Source organism: Neoarius graeffei, chromosome 17, assembly GCF_027579695.1.
Source record: "Neoarius graeffei isolate fNeoGra1 chromosome 17, fNeoGra1.pri, whole genome shotgun sequence".
Lineage (NCBI taxonomy): Eukaryota > Metazoa > Chordata > Actinopteri > Siluriformes > Ariidae > Neoarius > Neoarius graeffei.
Window position 1 is genome coordinate 19,223,837 of NC_083585.1, and position 17,835 is coordinate 19,241,671.

Sequence of the window (17,835 nt, forward strand, 5' to 3'; positions counted from 1 at the left end):
ATGACTATTTGCACTCCTGACTCACTGCCTCCTGCTTTATCTTATCTTTCTTCACATGTGACTGTGCCAAATATCTCCGCTGTTTGCATGGCTTCTGTAAACACTGTTATTTCCTCTACGGACCCTTCTACAGCTTTGACTGAAATCCCCTCCTCTCTTTGGGCTGAACAGAAGGACGAGGTAGGCCTAGTTCATTGTGTTCCTTATGAGGCTAAGCTCAAACACATGTTTCCTGTCTATGTTAACCAGTATCCTCTCTCTGAGGACAAAGCCAAAGGAATTGATGTCATCCTCCAATCCCTCCTTGAACAAGGGGTGGTGAGAGAGTGTACCAGCCCGTACAATACACCTGTCAATCCAGTACCTAAACCTGATGGTACCTGGCGTTTTACGCAGGACTTGCGTAATATTAATGAACTGATTGTCCCTGTGGCACCCATTGTACCTGATGTTTCCTCTGTAATATCACAAGTTCCTGCTGATCATTGCTGTTTTTCCGTTATTGATCTCTGTTCTGCTTTTTTCAGTGTTCCCGTTGAAGAAAACACACAGCCTTTGTTTGCGTTTATGCACAGACGGAAGCAGTATACTTGGACACGCCTACCGCAAGGTTTTATTGATTCTCCGGCTGTGTTTTCAGCTGTAATTCGTAATGCACTTTGTGACCTCTCCCTCCCCCAGGGCTCTGTGGTCCTGACATACGCAGATGATCTTCTGGTATCCGCCGAGTCACCGGAAATCTGCCGAGACGCATCCTTGCGCCTGCTCCAACATCTGGCGCAAAAGGGCTTCAAGGTTTCCAGAACCAAGCTCCAGTTCTGCAAGGACACTGTTAAGTACCTGGGCTTTGAACTTTCACAAGGTTGTTGTAAGCTGTCAGCTGATCGGGTGCAGGTGATTCTAGACACAAAACGCCCTGCAACTAAACATGCACTGATGTCTTTTCTGGGTCTTATCAACTACTGCAGACAATGGATCCCTGACTGCTCCTCATAAGACAAGATTCTCCGTTCTGCAATCTCTCATCAAGATCCACAGCGACATCCTTTGACCTGGACTGACACTATGATTAACGCTTATCACTCCATCAAAAGCGCTCTCTGCTCAGCCCCAGCTCTGGGTTTACCTGACTACTCAAAGCCCTTTCATCTCTACGCCTGTGAACAACAAGGTACGGCGTCTGGTGTTTTGGCTCAGGAGCATGGAGGGGGGATTCGTCCGTGTGCGTTCTTATCTAAAACATTAGACACTGTTGCTCAAGGCTTGCCTGCGTGTTTAAGGGCTGTCGCCACCTGTGCTATGATGGATTTAGATGCAGAGAAATTGGTTTTGTCTCACCCACTGATCTTGTACTCGTCACATCAAGTTAAACAGGTATTGCAAAATTTACAGACTCAACATATGACTGCGCAGCGATGCTCCGGGTATGAAACCATTCTCTTTTCTACTGACAATCTCGAAATTCGTGCGACATCCTCTAATACTGTAGGTCACACTCTCGAACGCCTTCTTAATTCTCAGGGTGACACTCTGGAGTACACCGATCATGATTGTCTATCTGAAATCTTGCATACTACCAGTATCAGGCCTGATCTCTCCTCCAGCCCTCTGGAGATGGGGGAAGTACTCTTTGTTGATGGCTCTTGTTCTAAACCTTCAGATGGTGTTTTCCTCTGTGGTTATTCTGTGTGTTCCCTGCCCGATATTGTGCACGAGGCCTATGCTCTCCCTTTCTGTTCCGCTCAGGCAGCCGAGTTGTATGCACTAATGCGTGCTTGTATTTTGTCTCAGGGCAAGGATGTCACAATCTACACAGACTCTCATTATACCTTTGGGGTGGCTCATGATTTCGGGAAGATTTGGCAGTCTCGAGGCTTCCACGCCGCAGACGGGAAGCCCATTTCACACTCTACCTTAGTACAAAACCTTATTGATTCTTGTCATCTCCCTAGGTCACTTGCCATAATTAAGACTAAAGCGCATACCTCGGGAAACACTCCTGAACTCGTGGGTAATTCTCTTGCTGATCGTATGGCAAAACTTGCTGCTGCTTCTGGTGTCATGTCTCCTGGCCTAGACCCTTCATCATGTAATACGTCTTGTCTTGCTAGTAGCCTGATCCCAGATTTAGACCTTATTTCTTTACAGGCTTCAGCTTCTCCAAATGATTCTGCCTTTTGGCAGTTACAAGGCGCTTATGTCGCCTCTGATGGCCTATGGTACGGCCAGGATGGCCGCCTTTGTCTTCCATCACATTGCCTTCCCTTCCTCGTGCGTGAATTTCACGGCATGACACACCGTGCACGAAGGGGGGTGAAGGGGGACATGAACAAACTTTTTTGTATAGCCAATCTAAACAGTTTGGTGGACTCAATTCTTGAGAGATGCCTCATCTGCGCACAAAATAATCCCTCTAAAGCAGTCGCGAAACATGAGTGTTTACCCATACCTACGTCTCCATTCTTAGAATGGCAAATCGACTTCACACACATGCCTCCCTGTGGGCCGTTTAAATATCTCCTGGTGATTGTGGACAAATTCTCTAAATGGGTAGAAGCCTTTCCGTGTTCTAGAGAGAATGCAAAGGTAGTTACTCGTATTCTGGCAAAAGAAATAATACCTCGTTATGGGGTTCCAGATGCCATAGACTCAGACAAGGGTACCCCTTTCACCTCAAAGGTCACACAAGACCTTTGTAAGTATCTCTCACTAAACTGGCGTTTTCACATTCCGTACCACCCTCAATCTTCTGGTATTGTAGAATGTACTAATCGAACATTTAAAGACAAACTAACTAAGGCTATGCAGACCAAAGGTTCAAAAAATTGGGTAGACCTATTGCCAGCCACCCTGGCTGAAATTCTCATGACATCAAAACCTAGTCTCGGCGGCTATTCCCCCTACGAGATTATTTTTGGACGACCTTTCCCTCTCCCCTGGAGGAAGGGGACTCTGGCTCTGGGTACCTCTGATTTGAAGACACATATGGATGAGCATTCTGCAGCCCTTATCAATAAATTGCATGAAATTTGTACTAAGGTCAATAGTACAATATCATTTCCACCATCAGCAAACACACACCCCTTCCAAGTGGGAGACAAGGTGCTGGTGCGACTTTTTAAACGATTTGGACAATTGGGAGAACCTAGATATAGTGAGCCTGCAGAAATAGTTGCCATTACTCTTACTGCTGTTTTAACTGACCTTTTTCCACAGTGGAGCCATGCCACACGACTGAAAAAGGCTCCATAACAAAGTTGTGTTACAATGATCAGTTTATTATTAACGCTTTTTTGTGTCCCTACACAGTCTCTGTTCTCTCTCTCTTTCTCTCACTGTGCTCTACATAGATTTGACCTGTGTGCAGCCCTGGCTGACTGAGAATCGGGTTGCTGTCTGCGAGACGTTGTGAACAAAAAGGGGAAGAGATCTCACGCCCAGTTTGGAACCAATCATCCACACTACAACCATGATAGTCCTCATCACGGGTTTCGTGACTTCATCTTTGCTCGGGGCAGGGCTACCCGCCCGAGCTTTTGTGGCTGCTTCATCTCTGCTCGGGGCAGGGCTACCCGCCCGAGCCTTCGTGACTATTTTCTTATTGCTCAGAGCAGGGTTACCCGCTGGAGCTGGACCTCGAGACAACATCTTCTGGCAATTCGCTAACTGGACTGCACGGACTCACACAAACGAAAGTTGTTATGTATGTCATTTGATGCCGTCTTCTACTATTATTACACGCCCACCTTTGCCGCTATGCTCTGAAGCTTTATATTATGCTTGGGGCCCAAAAGGCCAACCTTTTAAATTTTGGGGCCCTTTCTGTAATTACTCTCCGCACCCTTCTGTGGTAGCAATGTTAAACCAGACTTCTTTAGCATATGGCACAGATACCCCTGATATTATACTGCAAGATTCTATCCTCACTACCCTGCAAGTAGATATGCCTTCCAATTTCACTTTCCCTCACTGTTTTAGAACGAATTACTCTAAAAAAAGTAACGTTTATTTGGGACACATTCCTAAGTCTCAATGTAAGCAGATATATGATCAGAATTCCGCCACCTCTCCATGTCCTCGCTGGGTCCCGAATTCATGCCAATGTAACCCTCCGCTAACTGATTGTACACGCAACAGTATCGGGTATGTCAATAACACATGTAGGGCTCATCCTAATTGTGTTCCACCACACCCTAATAATTATCCTGGTGTTAAATTAGCATTAAACTGGTACTGGTACTGCAGTAATAGTAATCTCCTTGTTTCTTTTCCCATCAAGTGGCATTTGTGCTCCCATACGACTCAAAAACGCTATGACTGCTATCCATCCTCTCTCTGCTCATCGCCCAAAACAAGATGTCTATCATAATTTCCCACCCTTGGAACATCATCTTACTACTAGGTGGCACCGTTTTTGGACATCAATGTGTCCTCATTTTGGCGTAGCTGATCTATGGAGGAATGTAGAAATAACACATTATCGCTTAGCCAGCTTTGTTAATGAAACCATTAGAGCTGTCGATGGTATTAGGACTGAGTTAACCGCCGTACATCAAATGAAACAGATCGCTCAACAACTAGAGCATGATGAACATGGGGATACGGCAGGGTGGGTGTGGTTTTCTAGACTGTTTGGTAAATGGTCTGCTATTCTTTCTATGTGTATCCCTGTAGTGGTGATTTTTCTCTTGTTTATTTTCCTGGGACCTTGCATTTTGAAATGCTTAATGGACAGAATGCATAAGATGAAAATTTTCTTACCCACAAACCCCTGCAGAGAGAAAACAATGTATATTATCATCCTGCTAGGGTGTAACACTAATCTAATTAAAATCTAGTTAATACTGTAATTAGTATTAAAGGGGGGGATTGTTAGGTTTTTTTATATGTAGGTTTATATAAGTATTAATTCTTGGCCAAGAAGTTAGCAAATTATTTTGTGACAAAATTATATTATTAGTTGAAATGACCTTATGTCTCGGCTGGACATTGTTTGGGAACATTTTGTTTATTTTGATATGAAATGTGTATTTTTGATCAGAGATGTGTCTGAACTACGCCAAGGTCTGTTTTGATGTCAGATCGACCCACACACACTTTAATGTTGAATCTGAAATCTGTAATGGTAGAATTAAAGCTGCATTAAGTGATTCATGTTAGTTAAGACTTTATATTTTAGAGCTTTTTTAAAGATCCTTTTTTTGGACTATTGCATATACTATGGTAGTGTTATGGTATGGATTTAATCGATGCATTTAGTGATTAATGTAGGTTTTATAGTTTTAAGTTAGTTTTATAATTACAGAATATAATTTAGGATTGTTAAGACTTTATGATTCTAAGGTTTTTAGCTTAAAAGCATTAAACTAATTTAGTTTTAGTTTTTGTTATGAGTTTAATTCTGAATCCTATTAGTTGTTTAATTGTTTTCTCACTCAGACATATTCTGATTTTTCTTATGTTTCGTGTGACTTTCTTGTTTGAGTTTGTTGTTGTTTTTTGTTTACTTTCTTGTGGCGTTCTTTGTTTTGACATTGTTGAAGACATGTTGTTATTTGTTGTTTTGCTTGTGATTGTCTTGCTGTGTGTTGGTGAAGTCGGGATGTGATTTGCTGACTTAGCACGCATTCATGTGTTAAGAAATTATGGTTTTAATATGTTAGCTATTAGATCCTTTTCTGTGTAATTTGGCATTCATTTCTGATGTATTTGACCTTCTTTGAATAGACTTCGTAGACTAGACATATTATCTGTGTTTAAAAATTCCATGCTCTATGTTCTATCTGACCTGAAGTGGTGTACGTAAGCAAAGACCTTTAAAATCTGTCTGTACCTTGCTGTCATGTCATATGATCAGAAATAAGTTATTATATTATGATTGATTCAAGATTTATACACACACTGATGGAGATTATTATTATTACTTCCAGATCACACACATACATACACACACATATGTAGACAAAACATAAACACAGAGATAAATGGATGCTATAAAATGTTTTCAAAAATGTTTTCATTTCGACGAAGTGACTGTGAAAAACTGGCTGTGAAACCTTTCTGGTTTTCCTGGTCTGTTTCTCTCGCGGTATTTCGTCCCAGATCCGAGGGGCACGAAGGCATCAGGGGTCTCGAGAAATAAGGACCGTTCAGACTGGGTTGGACCCTAACACTCATGTTTGTATCTTTATGTAAATTACTACCTAACCATACAAGAATAGTGAGAAAATGGGGGGGGGGGATGCGAATAAAACAATAAAACATACATGTCAAGTTATATGGTTTCCCTGTATTTTGAACAGGAAAATGCAGTTTTTTGGCTAATACGGCGTACACTGATTTTCATACAGGAAAATTCCATTTTGTATCAGAGATTTTTTCCGTTACTCCGAGAAAATTAGCATCCATCATTTATTTTTTCAAACACGCATGCCCAGTGAAACGGAACTATTTTTGATTTATCTGGTTTTATAGTTGCACGTGGTTTGCTCTGTCATTTAAGTCCATCGGCTCAGACTGCCCATACTTCTGTGATGGCTGCAGAAGTTATGTTCTGCCAATTTCTCGTGGAACACAACATCCCCCCGACTGTGACAGACCATTTTTCGCAGCTAGCAAAAAAAATGTTTCCCGATTCAAAGACTGCACAGGTAAGCATTTGTGGGGTTTTTATTATTATTTTTTTCTTTTTAAGTTTTTACTATTTGCATTTAGGAAACCTTCCTCCATTATGATGATAATTTAGGGAGGCGATACTGGGAGTCACCATTTATACAACAGCAACTGTAGTTACCCGGCAATTTCTGGTTTCGCTTCCCTAAACATTTTAATTGCTGATAGACATTATATGTAGACGCAGATGACCAACACCTGTTACTACCATCAGTCGTCAGTAAACTGGAAAATGACTGAATGAAGAGTAATGGTGGTAACGACCTTTGGTAACCTGTCTCTAAAATGTGCAGTAGGGGATGGAAGCAATTTAACACCTTTATTTGTCACATGCACACTTCAAGCACAGTGAAATTCATCCTCTGCATTTAACCCATCTGAAGCAGTGAACACACTCAGAGCAGTAGGCAGCCACACCAGAGCACCCACCTTGCTCAAGGGCACCTCAGCCCAAGGCCACCCCACATCAACCTAACTGCATGTCTTTGGATTGTGCAGGAAACCAGAGCACGCAGAGGGAACCCACACAGACAACATGCAAACTCCACACAGAAAGGCCATCGCCAGCCGCTGGGTTCGAACCCAGTACCTTCTTACTGTGAGGCGACCGTGCTAACCACTACACCACCATGCTGCCCATCTACATGTTTGCCATGGAAAATAATAGATGTATATTGGGGAAAGGTCTTCGCTGTAAAAACTGCTCTGGGTGTTGCCAGGTTTCCAATGCTGAAACAACTTTTTACTGCTTTGCTGTGCCTCCCACATAGCAATGCAGATAGTGAGAGGGCTTTTTCATTGGTTAGGAAAATTCATACTGAGTACAGAAAAAATATGGCTGCAGACACATTAACTGCATATCTGCAAATTAAAATGAAGTGTGATGAGGAGCTACAACTGCTACCCAAGCAGTGATATTATAGCTAGTGCCAAATATGCAACATCTTTGTACAACAAAGTACTCTCCAAAAAGGAATAAGATTTAAATTCTTGTTATAAATTACTGGGAAGGGCGGCATGGTGGTGTAGTGGTTAGCGCTGTCGCCTCACAGCAAGAAGGTCGGGGTTCGAGACCTGTGGCCGGCGAGGGCCTTTCTGTGTGGAGTTTGCATGTCCTCCCCGTGTCCGCGTGGGTTTCCTCCAGGTGCTCCGGTTTCCCCCACAATCCAAAGACATACAGGGTAGGTTAACTGGTGACTCTAAATTGACCGTAGGTGTGAATGTGAGTGTGAATGGTTGTCTGTGTCTGTGTCAGCCCTGTGATGACCTGGCGACTTTTCCAGGGTGTACCCTGCCTTTCGCCCGTAGTCAGCTGGGATAGGCCCCAGCTTGCCTGCGACCCTGTAGAAGGATAAAGCGGCTAGAGATAATCAGATGAGATGAAATTACTGGGAAGATTTTCAATTCCATAATTTATTAATATTTTCACTTATCCTTGTTTGCATAATATACTTGATGTGGTTCAGTCATCTTTAGTTGGATCTAACACTGCTTGTGGTGTCAAGTCTTTTTTCTCAAATGGAACTTTTAGTAACCTTCATATACTGTTTGACATGATTATATATAATTTATTACATGTAACCTACTATTTTAATTAACATACCTACTTTGTACTGCTGTTAAATTTCAAGTCATTTTCTTTGGTGGAATGTAATATTGTAGGTGATGTCAATACTTGTCAAATAGAAGTCTGTGTAATTTTTATGAACTATTTAATATTAATACAATTTATTTGCAAAATTTACATCAATAATTCTGGTATTACTGATACAATATATATTTAAGAATTAAGTTTATAGTTCAGTCATTCTCTTTAGTAGATAATTGTTTACTTGACTGTACATATAGTCCTTTTTAATTCAGTTGTTTTCTCTGGGATCTAAAATTTATTTTTATTCAGTATATACTTATTTGATCCCTTTAACTTGATGCAGTGTGATAAATATGCCTATTACAATTGGAGTATATAATGTGGAATAAAACAATTGGGGCTTTGGATTATATATTTGAATTTTTTCTCTTGTATAAGGGCTCATGGGTGTATGTAAGGAAAAAGTACAGATTTTGTAAGGGCATGGGTAACTAAAGGTTGACATGTATGATAAAACTTGATTACCTCATAGTTATGATTTGTTTCCAAAAGGTCTCCTGTTTGTAAATGCATGACTGAATGAAGACCATTACATCTTGAACTAGAAGGGCACTTGGTAGAGTGCATATGTCTGCTAAGCCACATATTAGAATAACCACAAAAAACCCTCCTGGATCTGCGTGCATTGCTGGATCCCGAATCCACATACATACCTGGATTTGCATCAACATCTAATCAATTGATCCTTGGCCCATGGACCGCATTTCTTCAAAGTTCATCAAAATCCTTTCAGGACTGTTTGAGTTATGTTTGGAACAGACAAACAAACGGAGGCAAAGAAACAAACAAACCGGAAGTGAAAACATAACCTTCTTCTCCAAAGTTGGTGGAGGTAAACATTTAAGATGTACAAATACTAATCCTGTTTGCATCTTTATATAAATCACCATCCTAACATACAAGACTAGTGAGAAAATGGGGAAAAATACAAAATGGAAAAATGAAAAAAGCTTGATTACCTCAGTTATGATTTGTTTCCAAAAGGTCTCCTGTTTGTAAATGCATGACTGAATGGCTCACATTACATATTGAAACATTCAGTAAGTACTGGTATTATTCATATGTTGAAATTGAGATGTTAACTTTGTTGGGAAGAAAAATTGCATTAAGAGTACAAAGAAAAGCTCTGCATCAAAAGGATATAATTAAATATTACTACTAACAGCACCAATACTGGTCATTCTCTGAGCATAGTGAACTACTGTTAGACCCACTCCCCTCCCACTCACCACACCACCACCACGTGAAAAGTATAAATCCCTGAAAAGCAAACATTCCCCATATCATATTGCTTTGCACACACTGGAACAATTTATGTCCTCCAGCAGCCTGTTTATTCCCTCCTATACACATAAGTATATTTTTGGTGTTGTACAGTGTCTTTTACTTAGAGGTCTTTATTCTACAGACATGCAAAGTGCAGGAGCAAACAGTAACTCAAGCAATAATTTGTTATTTAATTTTTCAAGCTCAATGACTGAAAGACTATTGTTGTTGCAGGTCCTGGTTGGGGTTTTCCTCTATATAAACTGCTTGATGATATACACATTTTTTAAAAAGGAGGTTTTTAGGGAAGAAACGCGATACATTTTGTTTGTACAAACCCTATTTGTGGACTCTGCTCTTATGCTGTTAAGTGACTTGCTTTCAGTTGGAACTTTTTTTCAGTATGCCATGCACATAATTCCTTGCAGTATCATTTGTACAGTTTCGGTTTTTCTGATCTGCTGTACACCACTGACTTTGGTGGCAATGTGTCTGGAACGCTATGTGGCTATATGCATGCCTTTGAGACATGCTGTCATCTCCACAAGCAGGACCAGATTATATGGGGGTTTTATCATATGGACTGTCAGTTCTATAATTCCATTGTTCAATTTCATAGGATATTGGGCAGTAGTCCCACCTGCTGCTCAGTACTCCTATACAGTGTGCACTGTGGAGCTAATTTTAGGTGAATCATGGCAGGCACACGGACGTGCCATCATTTTTATTATCTTTTTCCTTTTTTTAATCATTATCATTGTCTTCACCTACATCAAGATAATGATTGCAGCTAGAGCTGCTTCCTCTGAGAAAAAGAAATCAACCAGTAAGAGTCTCAGGACTGTGCTGCTTCATGCATTTCAGTTGTTTCTGTGCATAATGCAGTTTTTAAACCCATATATTGAAATGGCATATTGGAGGGTTGAAGAAATAATGTTCCGGAAAATACGATATTCCATGTTTATAGCTTTTGTGATTGCATCACGTTGTCTCAGCCCATTGATTTATGGTCTCAGAGATGAACATTTTTTTCATGCTTTAAGACATTATGCTATGTGTGGCACTGATTGCCATTTCCCAACATTGCTTGAAGTCAAAAAATTGAAAATAAGACCAATTTAAATACAATGCAGGACATAACTAATAAGTGATTATTTTATGTGATTTTTAGATTGCTTGATGAAAACAGATGCTTTAATGACTGTGCTAAAATTTTCTAACAACTTTTGGTGAATTGAATATTTTGGAATTTGCTTATACAACAAAAAATGTGGAAAAATATATGCCCCTGAGGCTGAATTGTCTTAAATACATTTTGATCAAGGCGTATTGTTGAAATGTGTTATGGTTTGAATGTTGAGTATCAAATGTCATTTCACTGTTACTGTCAAACACACACACACACCAACAACAACAACTATTAGCTGACAGTGTCTAAAAAGTATCCATTGTATGGGGTACACAATGATGTCTCATTATTTTTTTTTTATTTAACAGTCTGTGTGTTGTGTGTCCTTGTTGTTTGTACAAAATTTATGTAGAAATAGATGTACCATGCTTTAAAATAGAAATTCACAAAAATCAGATACTAATTTTGCTATTCACATAGCAAATACTTAATTTATAAAAGAATCAAATTATTGTCAGTCCATCCTAATATGTCAAATGCTGGTTATGGATGACGCCAGATACAACCTCAAATGCAAAAAAAGTTGGGATTCTTGGTAAAATGTAAATCAAAACAGAATGCAATAATTTGCAAATCCTTTTCAAACGGCAGCTCTGGAAAAAATTAGAAGACAGCTGCAAAATTATCAGTTTCTCTTGTTTTACTATTTACAGATATGTGTTTGAGGAGCCGTGGTGCAGTTGTTAGCACTGTTGCTTCACAGCGAGAAGGTTCTGGGTTCGATCCCAGTGGTTGACAGGGTTCTTTCTGAGTGGAATTTGCATGTTCTCTTTGTGTCTGTGTGGGGATGCAGAAACGAACTGTCTGCAATTCTGGCAAAGCCAACCAAACATGGCTTGCCTCCATCCTGGATTAGGTTTGGCCATGATGACGATGTTTGAAGAACATGGACTTCTTAAAAAAAATTTCCTTGAACTTACAATGTTTCCTCCAAACTCTATATAAAAATATTGTCACCTACAGTATTTAGTGGCAGAAAATGAAAACTGGTCAAAATAACAAAAATGATTAAGTGTTTTCAGACCTTGAGTAATGCATAGAAATCAAAATCATATTCAATTTTAAACAACACAATACTTTGAACTTAGCATGAGTTCAGAAATCAATATTTGGTGGAAGAACCCTGACATTTAATCACAGCTTTCATGCGTCTTGGTATGCTCTCCACCAGGCTTTCACATTGCTCTTGGGTGACTTTTATGCCACTCCTGGCACAAAAATTCAATCAGCTAAGCTTTGCTTGGTGACTTTTGACCATCCATCTTCCTCTTCATCACATTCCAGAGTTTTTCAATGATGTTCAGATCTAGAGATTGGGCTGGGCATGACAGGGTCTTGATCTTGTGGCCCTCCATTCACAACTTGACTGACCTGACTGTGTGGCATGGAGCATTGTCCTGCTGGAAAACCCAATTCTCAGAGTTAGGAAACACTGCCAGAGCAGAAGGAAGCAAGTTTTCTTCCAGGATAAAATTGTACATGGCTTGATTCATGTGTCCTTCACAAAAAAAAAAAAAACTCTGCCCATTCCAGCCTTGCTCAAACACCCCCAGATCACTGACCCTTCACCAAATTTTACAATGGGTGTGAGACACTCAGTACGTTTACATGCACATCCAAATCGAGCTGCTGTCAGTAATCAAGCAAAGGGTCCCAGCAGGGGTGCCAGAGAAATCCAATCCAACATGCACACAAGAAAATCGAGCTATTGTGTGAGGTACATTGTGCACTCGAGCCACAGGTGGTGCTACACGCCCCATCGTGTTGGTACACTTCCGGTTGTCGTCATGAAGAAGAGCTATTCAAGAGTATAAACAAAGTTATCAGTTCCGTGTTCACAAGAAATTTTACTGGTCTAAATCACTACAAATTGCTCTAATGACAGATTTGATGACATTTCCTGTACATTTTATTTATCTTTTTATTACATCCACCTGCCAAGGGACTACAGGCAGAAATTAGCATGTACTGCTATAACCTGGTACAGACATCTGTCCTTGCCACAAGGATAATGTTTAATTTGTACATTGTCCCTTTTAAAAATAAAATAAACTCTAAACTCTAAGAAGAGTGTTTGTAGTTTGTATGTACGAACAGAAGTGTTCCTAATAAAGTGGGCGGCTAAGGTGAAGTGTCATGCCGACCGAGGCTGGTTTTTTTTTTTTTTTTTCAACCGGGGCTGTTGTGTTTCCCGCTTGTGGTCTTATCACTCGTCACTTCCGGAAGGGGCAGTGCTGAAGTAAGTAGCTGGACTACGTAGCTCGATAGGGTTTACATGCACTAAGTAGCTCGGCAAAAATCGCATAATCTAGGTCGTGTAGCTCGATTACGAGAAATCAAGTTCGGTTCGATTTCAGCCTAGCTAAGGTGTTTCCATGCCATTTAGAACTTCGATTTCAGTCGAGCAACGGCAGAAATTCGATTTTCTCTATGTGCATGTAAACGCACTCACTGTGGCTTGTAGGACTCTCCAGGCCTCCGTCTAACCATTAGATGACCAGGTGATGGGAAAAGCTGACAACAGGACTTATCAGAGAAGATAACCTTCCTCCAGTCTTCAACGATCCAATCCTTATGGTCATTAGTAAACCTTAGCCAGGCTCTTTGCTTCTCATTGATGAAAGGCTTTTTTTCTAGCTTTCCATGACTTCAACCCTACTGTGTCAAACCAACCTTGCCATGCACTTAACCCCAGCTGACATTTTTTTTTTGGGTCACTTGATGTCATCTGACAGTTGTTGAGTGCCATTCAAAGGAGTTGATTATCCTGGTCAGTGGGGTGTCATTTTCGCCTTCTGCCAGTCTGTAACTTTGTTGTCCTCAATGTCTGCTGCTTGACCTTGTTCTTATGAACTGCTGTCTTTGAAATTGAGGATGGAAGCAACCTAACACTCACTGTATCCTCCTGCCAGTAAAGCCAGAATTGAGTGCTTCTTTTTCTCACTCAATACTTTTCTTTTTAACTCTTTTGGCATGATGAATAAATATTTTTGTATTCCAAGTTTGAGGTACTACTAGCACTGATTTTGCCATCAAACTGCTACTATTGCAAGAGGATAGTAATGACCACAGCAGTGGTTTTTATACTTTTCCTCTTTAAATAAGATTTGGTTCAGGTGATCACCTAATCAGTACCTCATTCAGTCAAATGAGATGTGCTTGTATTGGAATTACAACACAGACACTAGAATAAAATGGCTGCTATACCTATGTATGGAAGGCAACAGCTCAAATTTAAGGTAACAATATCTCAGGTCCTATTGCCTCTCAGTTATTTTAAGGATCATATTCCCTGAAATAAACTGTTCTGATCCTAGTGTTTGTATCTTTATGTAACTTACTACCTTAACATACAAGAATAAAAAGAAAATGGAAAAAAAATTACTAAATGGAAATGTGAATAAAGCCTGATTACCTAAAGTTATGATTTGTTTCAAAAAGGTCTACTGTTTGTAAATGTATGACTGAATGATGACCATTATATTTTGAACTAGAAAGGCACTTGGTGGTAGAGTGCATGTCTGTTGAGCTAGTACATTTTAGAATAACCACAAAAAAAAAAAAACTCCTGGATCTGCATACAGTACCTATCTTGGTCCTGGCTCCACATACATACAGTATCTGGATTTGCATCAAAATTTAATCATTCCTTGGACCATGGCCCACCTTTCCTCAAAAGTTCATAAAAATCCATTCACTACTTTTTGTGTTATGTCAGGAACAGACAAAATAAATTCTGGATCTGCATGCATAGCTTTATCCTGAATCCACATACATATCTGGATTTGCATCAATATCTAATCAATTGATCCTTGGCCCATGGGCTGCATTTCTTCAAAGTTCATCAAAATCCTTTCACTACTTTTTTGAGTTATGTTGGGAACAAACAAACAGAGGTAAAAACAAAGTTGGCAGAGGTAAAAAACGGGAGTGGAAACATAACCTCATCCAAGAAAGTTGGTGGAGGTAAAGATTTAATATGTACAAATACTAATCCTGTTTGCATCTTTATATAAATTATCATCTTAACGTACAAGACTAGTGAGAAAATGGAAGAAAATGGAAAAATAAAAAAAAGCTTCATTACCTCATTTATGATTTGTTTTGGGAAGGTCTGCTGTTTGTAAATGCATGACTGAAAGACTACCATTACATATTGAAACATTCAGTAAGTACTGGTATTATTCATATGTTGAAATTGAGATGTTAACTTTGTTGGGAAGAAAAATTGCATTAAGAGTACAAAGAAAAGCTCTGCATCAAAAGAACATCATTAAACATGACGACTACCAGAACCAATACTGGTCGTTCTCTGAGCATAGTAAACTACTGTTACACCCACTCCCCTCCCACTCACCACACCACCACGAGCAGTTGAAAAGTATAAATCCCCGAAAAACATTCCCCAGATCATGTTCCCTTGCACACACTGGAACAATTTATGTCCTCCAGTAGCCTGTTTATTCCCTCCTATACATATAAGTATATTTTTAATGTTGTACAGTGTCTTTTCCTTAGAGGTCTTTATTTTACAGACATGCAAAGCGCAGGAGCAAACATTAACTCAAGCAATAATTTGTTATTTAATTTTTCAAGCTCATTGAATGAAAGACTATTCTTGTTGCAGGTCCTGGTTGGGGTTTTCCTCTGTATAAACTGCTTGATGATATACACATTTTTTAAAAAGGAGGTTTTTAGGGAAGAAACGCGATACATTTTGTTTGTACAAACCCTATTTGTGGACTCTGCTTTTATGCTGTTAAGTGACTTGCTTTCAGTTGGAACTTCCTTTCAGTATGCCATGCACATAATTCCTTGCAGTATCATTTGTACAGTTTTGGCTTTTCTGACCTGCTGTACACCACTGACTTTGGTGGCAATGTGTCTGGAACGCTATGTGGCTATATGCATGCCTTTGAGACACGCTGTCATCTCCACAAGCAGGACCAGATTATATGGGGGTTTTATCATATGGACTCTCAGTTCTATAATTCCATTGTTCAATTTCATAGGATATTGGGCAGTAGTTCCACCTGCTGCTCAGTACTCCTATGCAGTGTGCACTGTGGAGCTAATTTTAGGTGAATCATGGCAGGCACACGGACGTGCCATCATTTTTATTATCCTTTTCCTTTTTTTAATCATTATCACTGTCTTCACCTACATCAAGATAATGATTGCAGCTAGAGCTGCTTCCTCTGAGAAAAAGAAATCAACCAGTAAGAGTCTCAGGACTGTGCTGCTTCATGCATTTCAGTTGCTTCTGTGCATAGTGCAGTTTTTAAACCCATATATAGAAATGGCATATTGGGGGGTTGAAGCAATGATGTTGCGGAAAATAAGATATTCCATGTTTATAGCTTTTATAATTGTACCACGTTGTCTCAGTCCATTGATTTATGGTCTCAGAGATGAAATTTTTTTTCATGCTTTAAGACATTATGCTATGTGTGGCACTGATTGCATTTTCCCAACATTGCTTAAAGTTAAAAAAATTGAAAATAAGATCAATTTAAATACAAAACAGGACATAATTAAATAAGTGATTACTGTATGTGATTTTTAGATTGTTTGATGAAAACAGATGCCTTAATGACTGTGCTAAAATTCTCTATCAACCTTTGGTGAGTTGAATATATTGGAATTTATTTATACAACAAAAAATGTGGAAAAATATATGCCCCTGAGGCAGAATTGTCTTAAATACATTTTGATCAAGGCTTATTGTTGAAATGTGTTATGGTTTGAATGTTGAATATCAAATGTCATTTCACTGTTACTGTCAACACACACACACACACACACACACACACACACACACACACACACACACACACACCAACAACAACTTTTAGCTGACAGTGTCTAAAAAGTATCCATTTTATGGGGTATACAATGTTGTCACATTATATTTTTTTTATTTAACAGTCTGTGTGTTGTGTGTCCTTGTTGTTCATACAAAATTTATGTAGAAATAGATGTACCATGCTTTAAAATGGAAACACACAAAAATCAGATACTAATTTTGCTATTCACATAGCAAATACTTAATTTATAAGAGAATCAAATTATTGTCAGTCCTTCCTAATATGTCAAATGCTGGTTATGGATGATGCCAGATACAACCTCAATTACAAAAAAAGTTGGGATTCTTGGTAAAATGTAAATTAAAACAGACTGCAGTAATTTGCAAATCCTTTTCAAACGGCAGCTCTGGAAAAAATTAAAAGACCGCTGCAAAATTATCTGTTTCTCTTGTTTTACTATTTATAGTTGTGTTTGAGGAGCCGTGGTGCAATCGTTAGCACTGTTGCTTCACAGTGAGAAGGTTCTGGGTTCGAGCCCAGTGGTTGACAGGGTTCTTTCTGGGTGGAGTTTGCATGTTCTCCTTGTGTCTGTGTGGGGATGCAGAAAGGAACTGTCCACCCTACTGCTGCAATTCTAGCAGAGACAACCAAACATGGCTTGCCTCAATCCTGGATTAGGTTTGGCCATGATGACGATGTTTGAAGAACATGAACTTTTTTTAAAAAAAATTACCTTGAACTTACAATGTTTCCTCCAAACTCCATATAAAAAATTGTCACAGCATTTAGTGGCAGAAAATGAAAACTGGTCAAAATAACGAAAACGATTAAGTGTTTTCAGACCTTGAGTAATGCATAGAAATCAAAATCATTTTCAATTTTAAACAACACAATACTTTGAACTTAGCATGAGTTCAGAAATCAATATTTGGTGGAAGAACCCTGACATTTAATCACAGCTTTCATGTGTCTTGGTATGCTCTCCACCAGGCTTTCACATTGCTCTTGGGTGACTTTTATGCCACTCCTGGCACAAAAATTCAATCAGCTCAGCTTTGCTTGGTAGCTTGTGACCATCCATCTTCCTCTTCATCACATTCCAGAGTTTTTCAATGGTGTTCAGATCTAGAGATTGGGCTGGGCATGACAGGGTCTTGATCTTGTGGTCCACCATTCACAACTTGACTGACCTGGCTGTGGGGCATGGAGCATTGTCCTGCTGGAAAACCCAATTCTCAGAGTTAGGGAAC

At 39.5% G+C, this 17,835-nt stretch overlaps 2 protein-coding genes across 2 annotated transcripts; both read left to right on the forward strand.

Moving 5' to 3' along the window:
• Positions 1-9,733: 9,733 nt before the first annotated feature.
• Positions 9,734-11,871, forward strand: LOC132901116 (odorant receptor 131-2-like). Its single transcript, XM_060943476.1, has 2 exons — positions 9,734-10,650; positions 11,829-11,871. The coding sequence occupies exons 1-2, from the start codon at positions 9,734-9,736 to the stop codon at positions 11,869-11,871; spliced, it is 960 nt and encodes a 319-aa protein (XP_060799459.1).
• Positions 11,872-15,315: 3,444 nt separating this feature from the next.
• Positions 15,316-16,320, forward strand: LOC132901118 (odorant receptor 131-2-like). The gene has a single exon (XM_060943477.1). The coding sequence runs from the start codon at positions 15,316-15,318 to the stop codon at positions 16,318-16,320; it is 1,005 nt and encodes a 334-aa protein (XP_060799460.1).
• Positions 16,321-17,835: the final 1,515 nt, after the last annotated feature.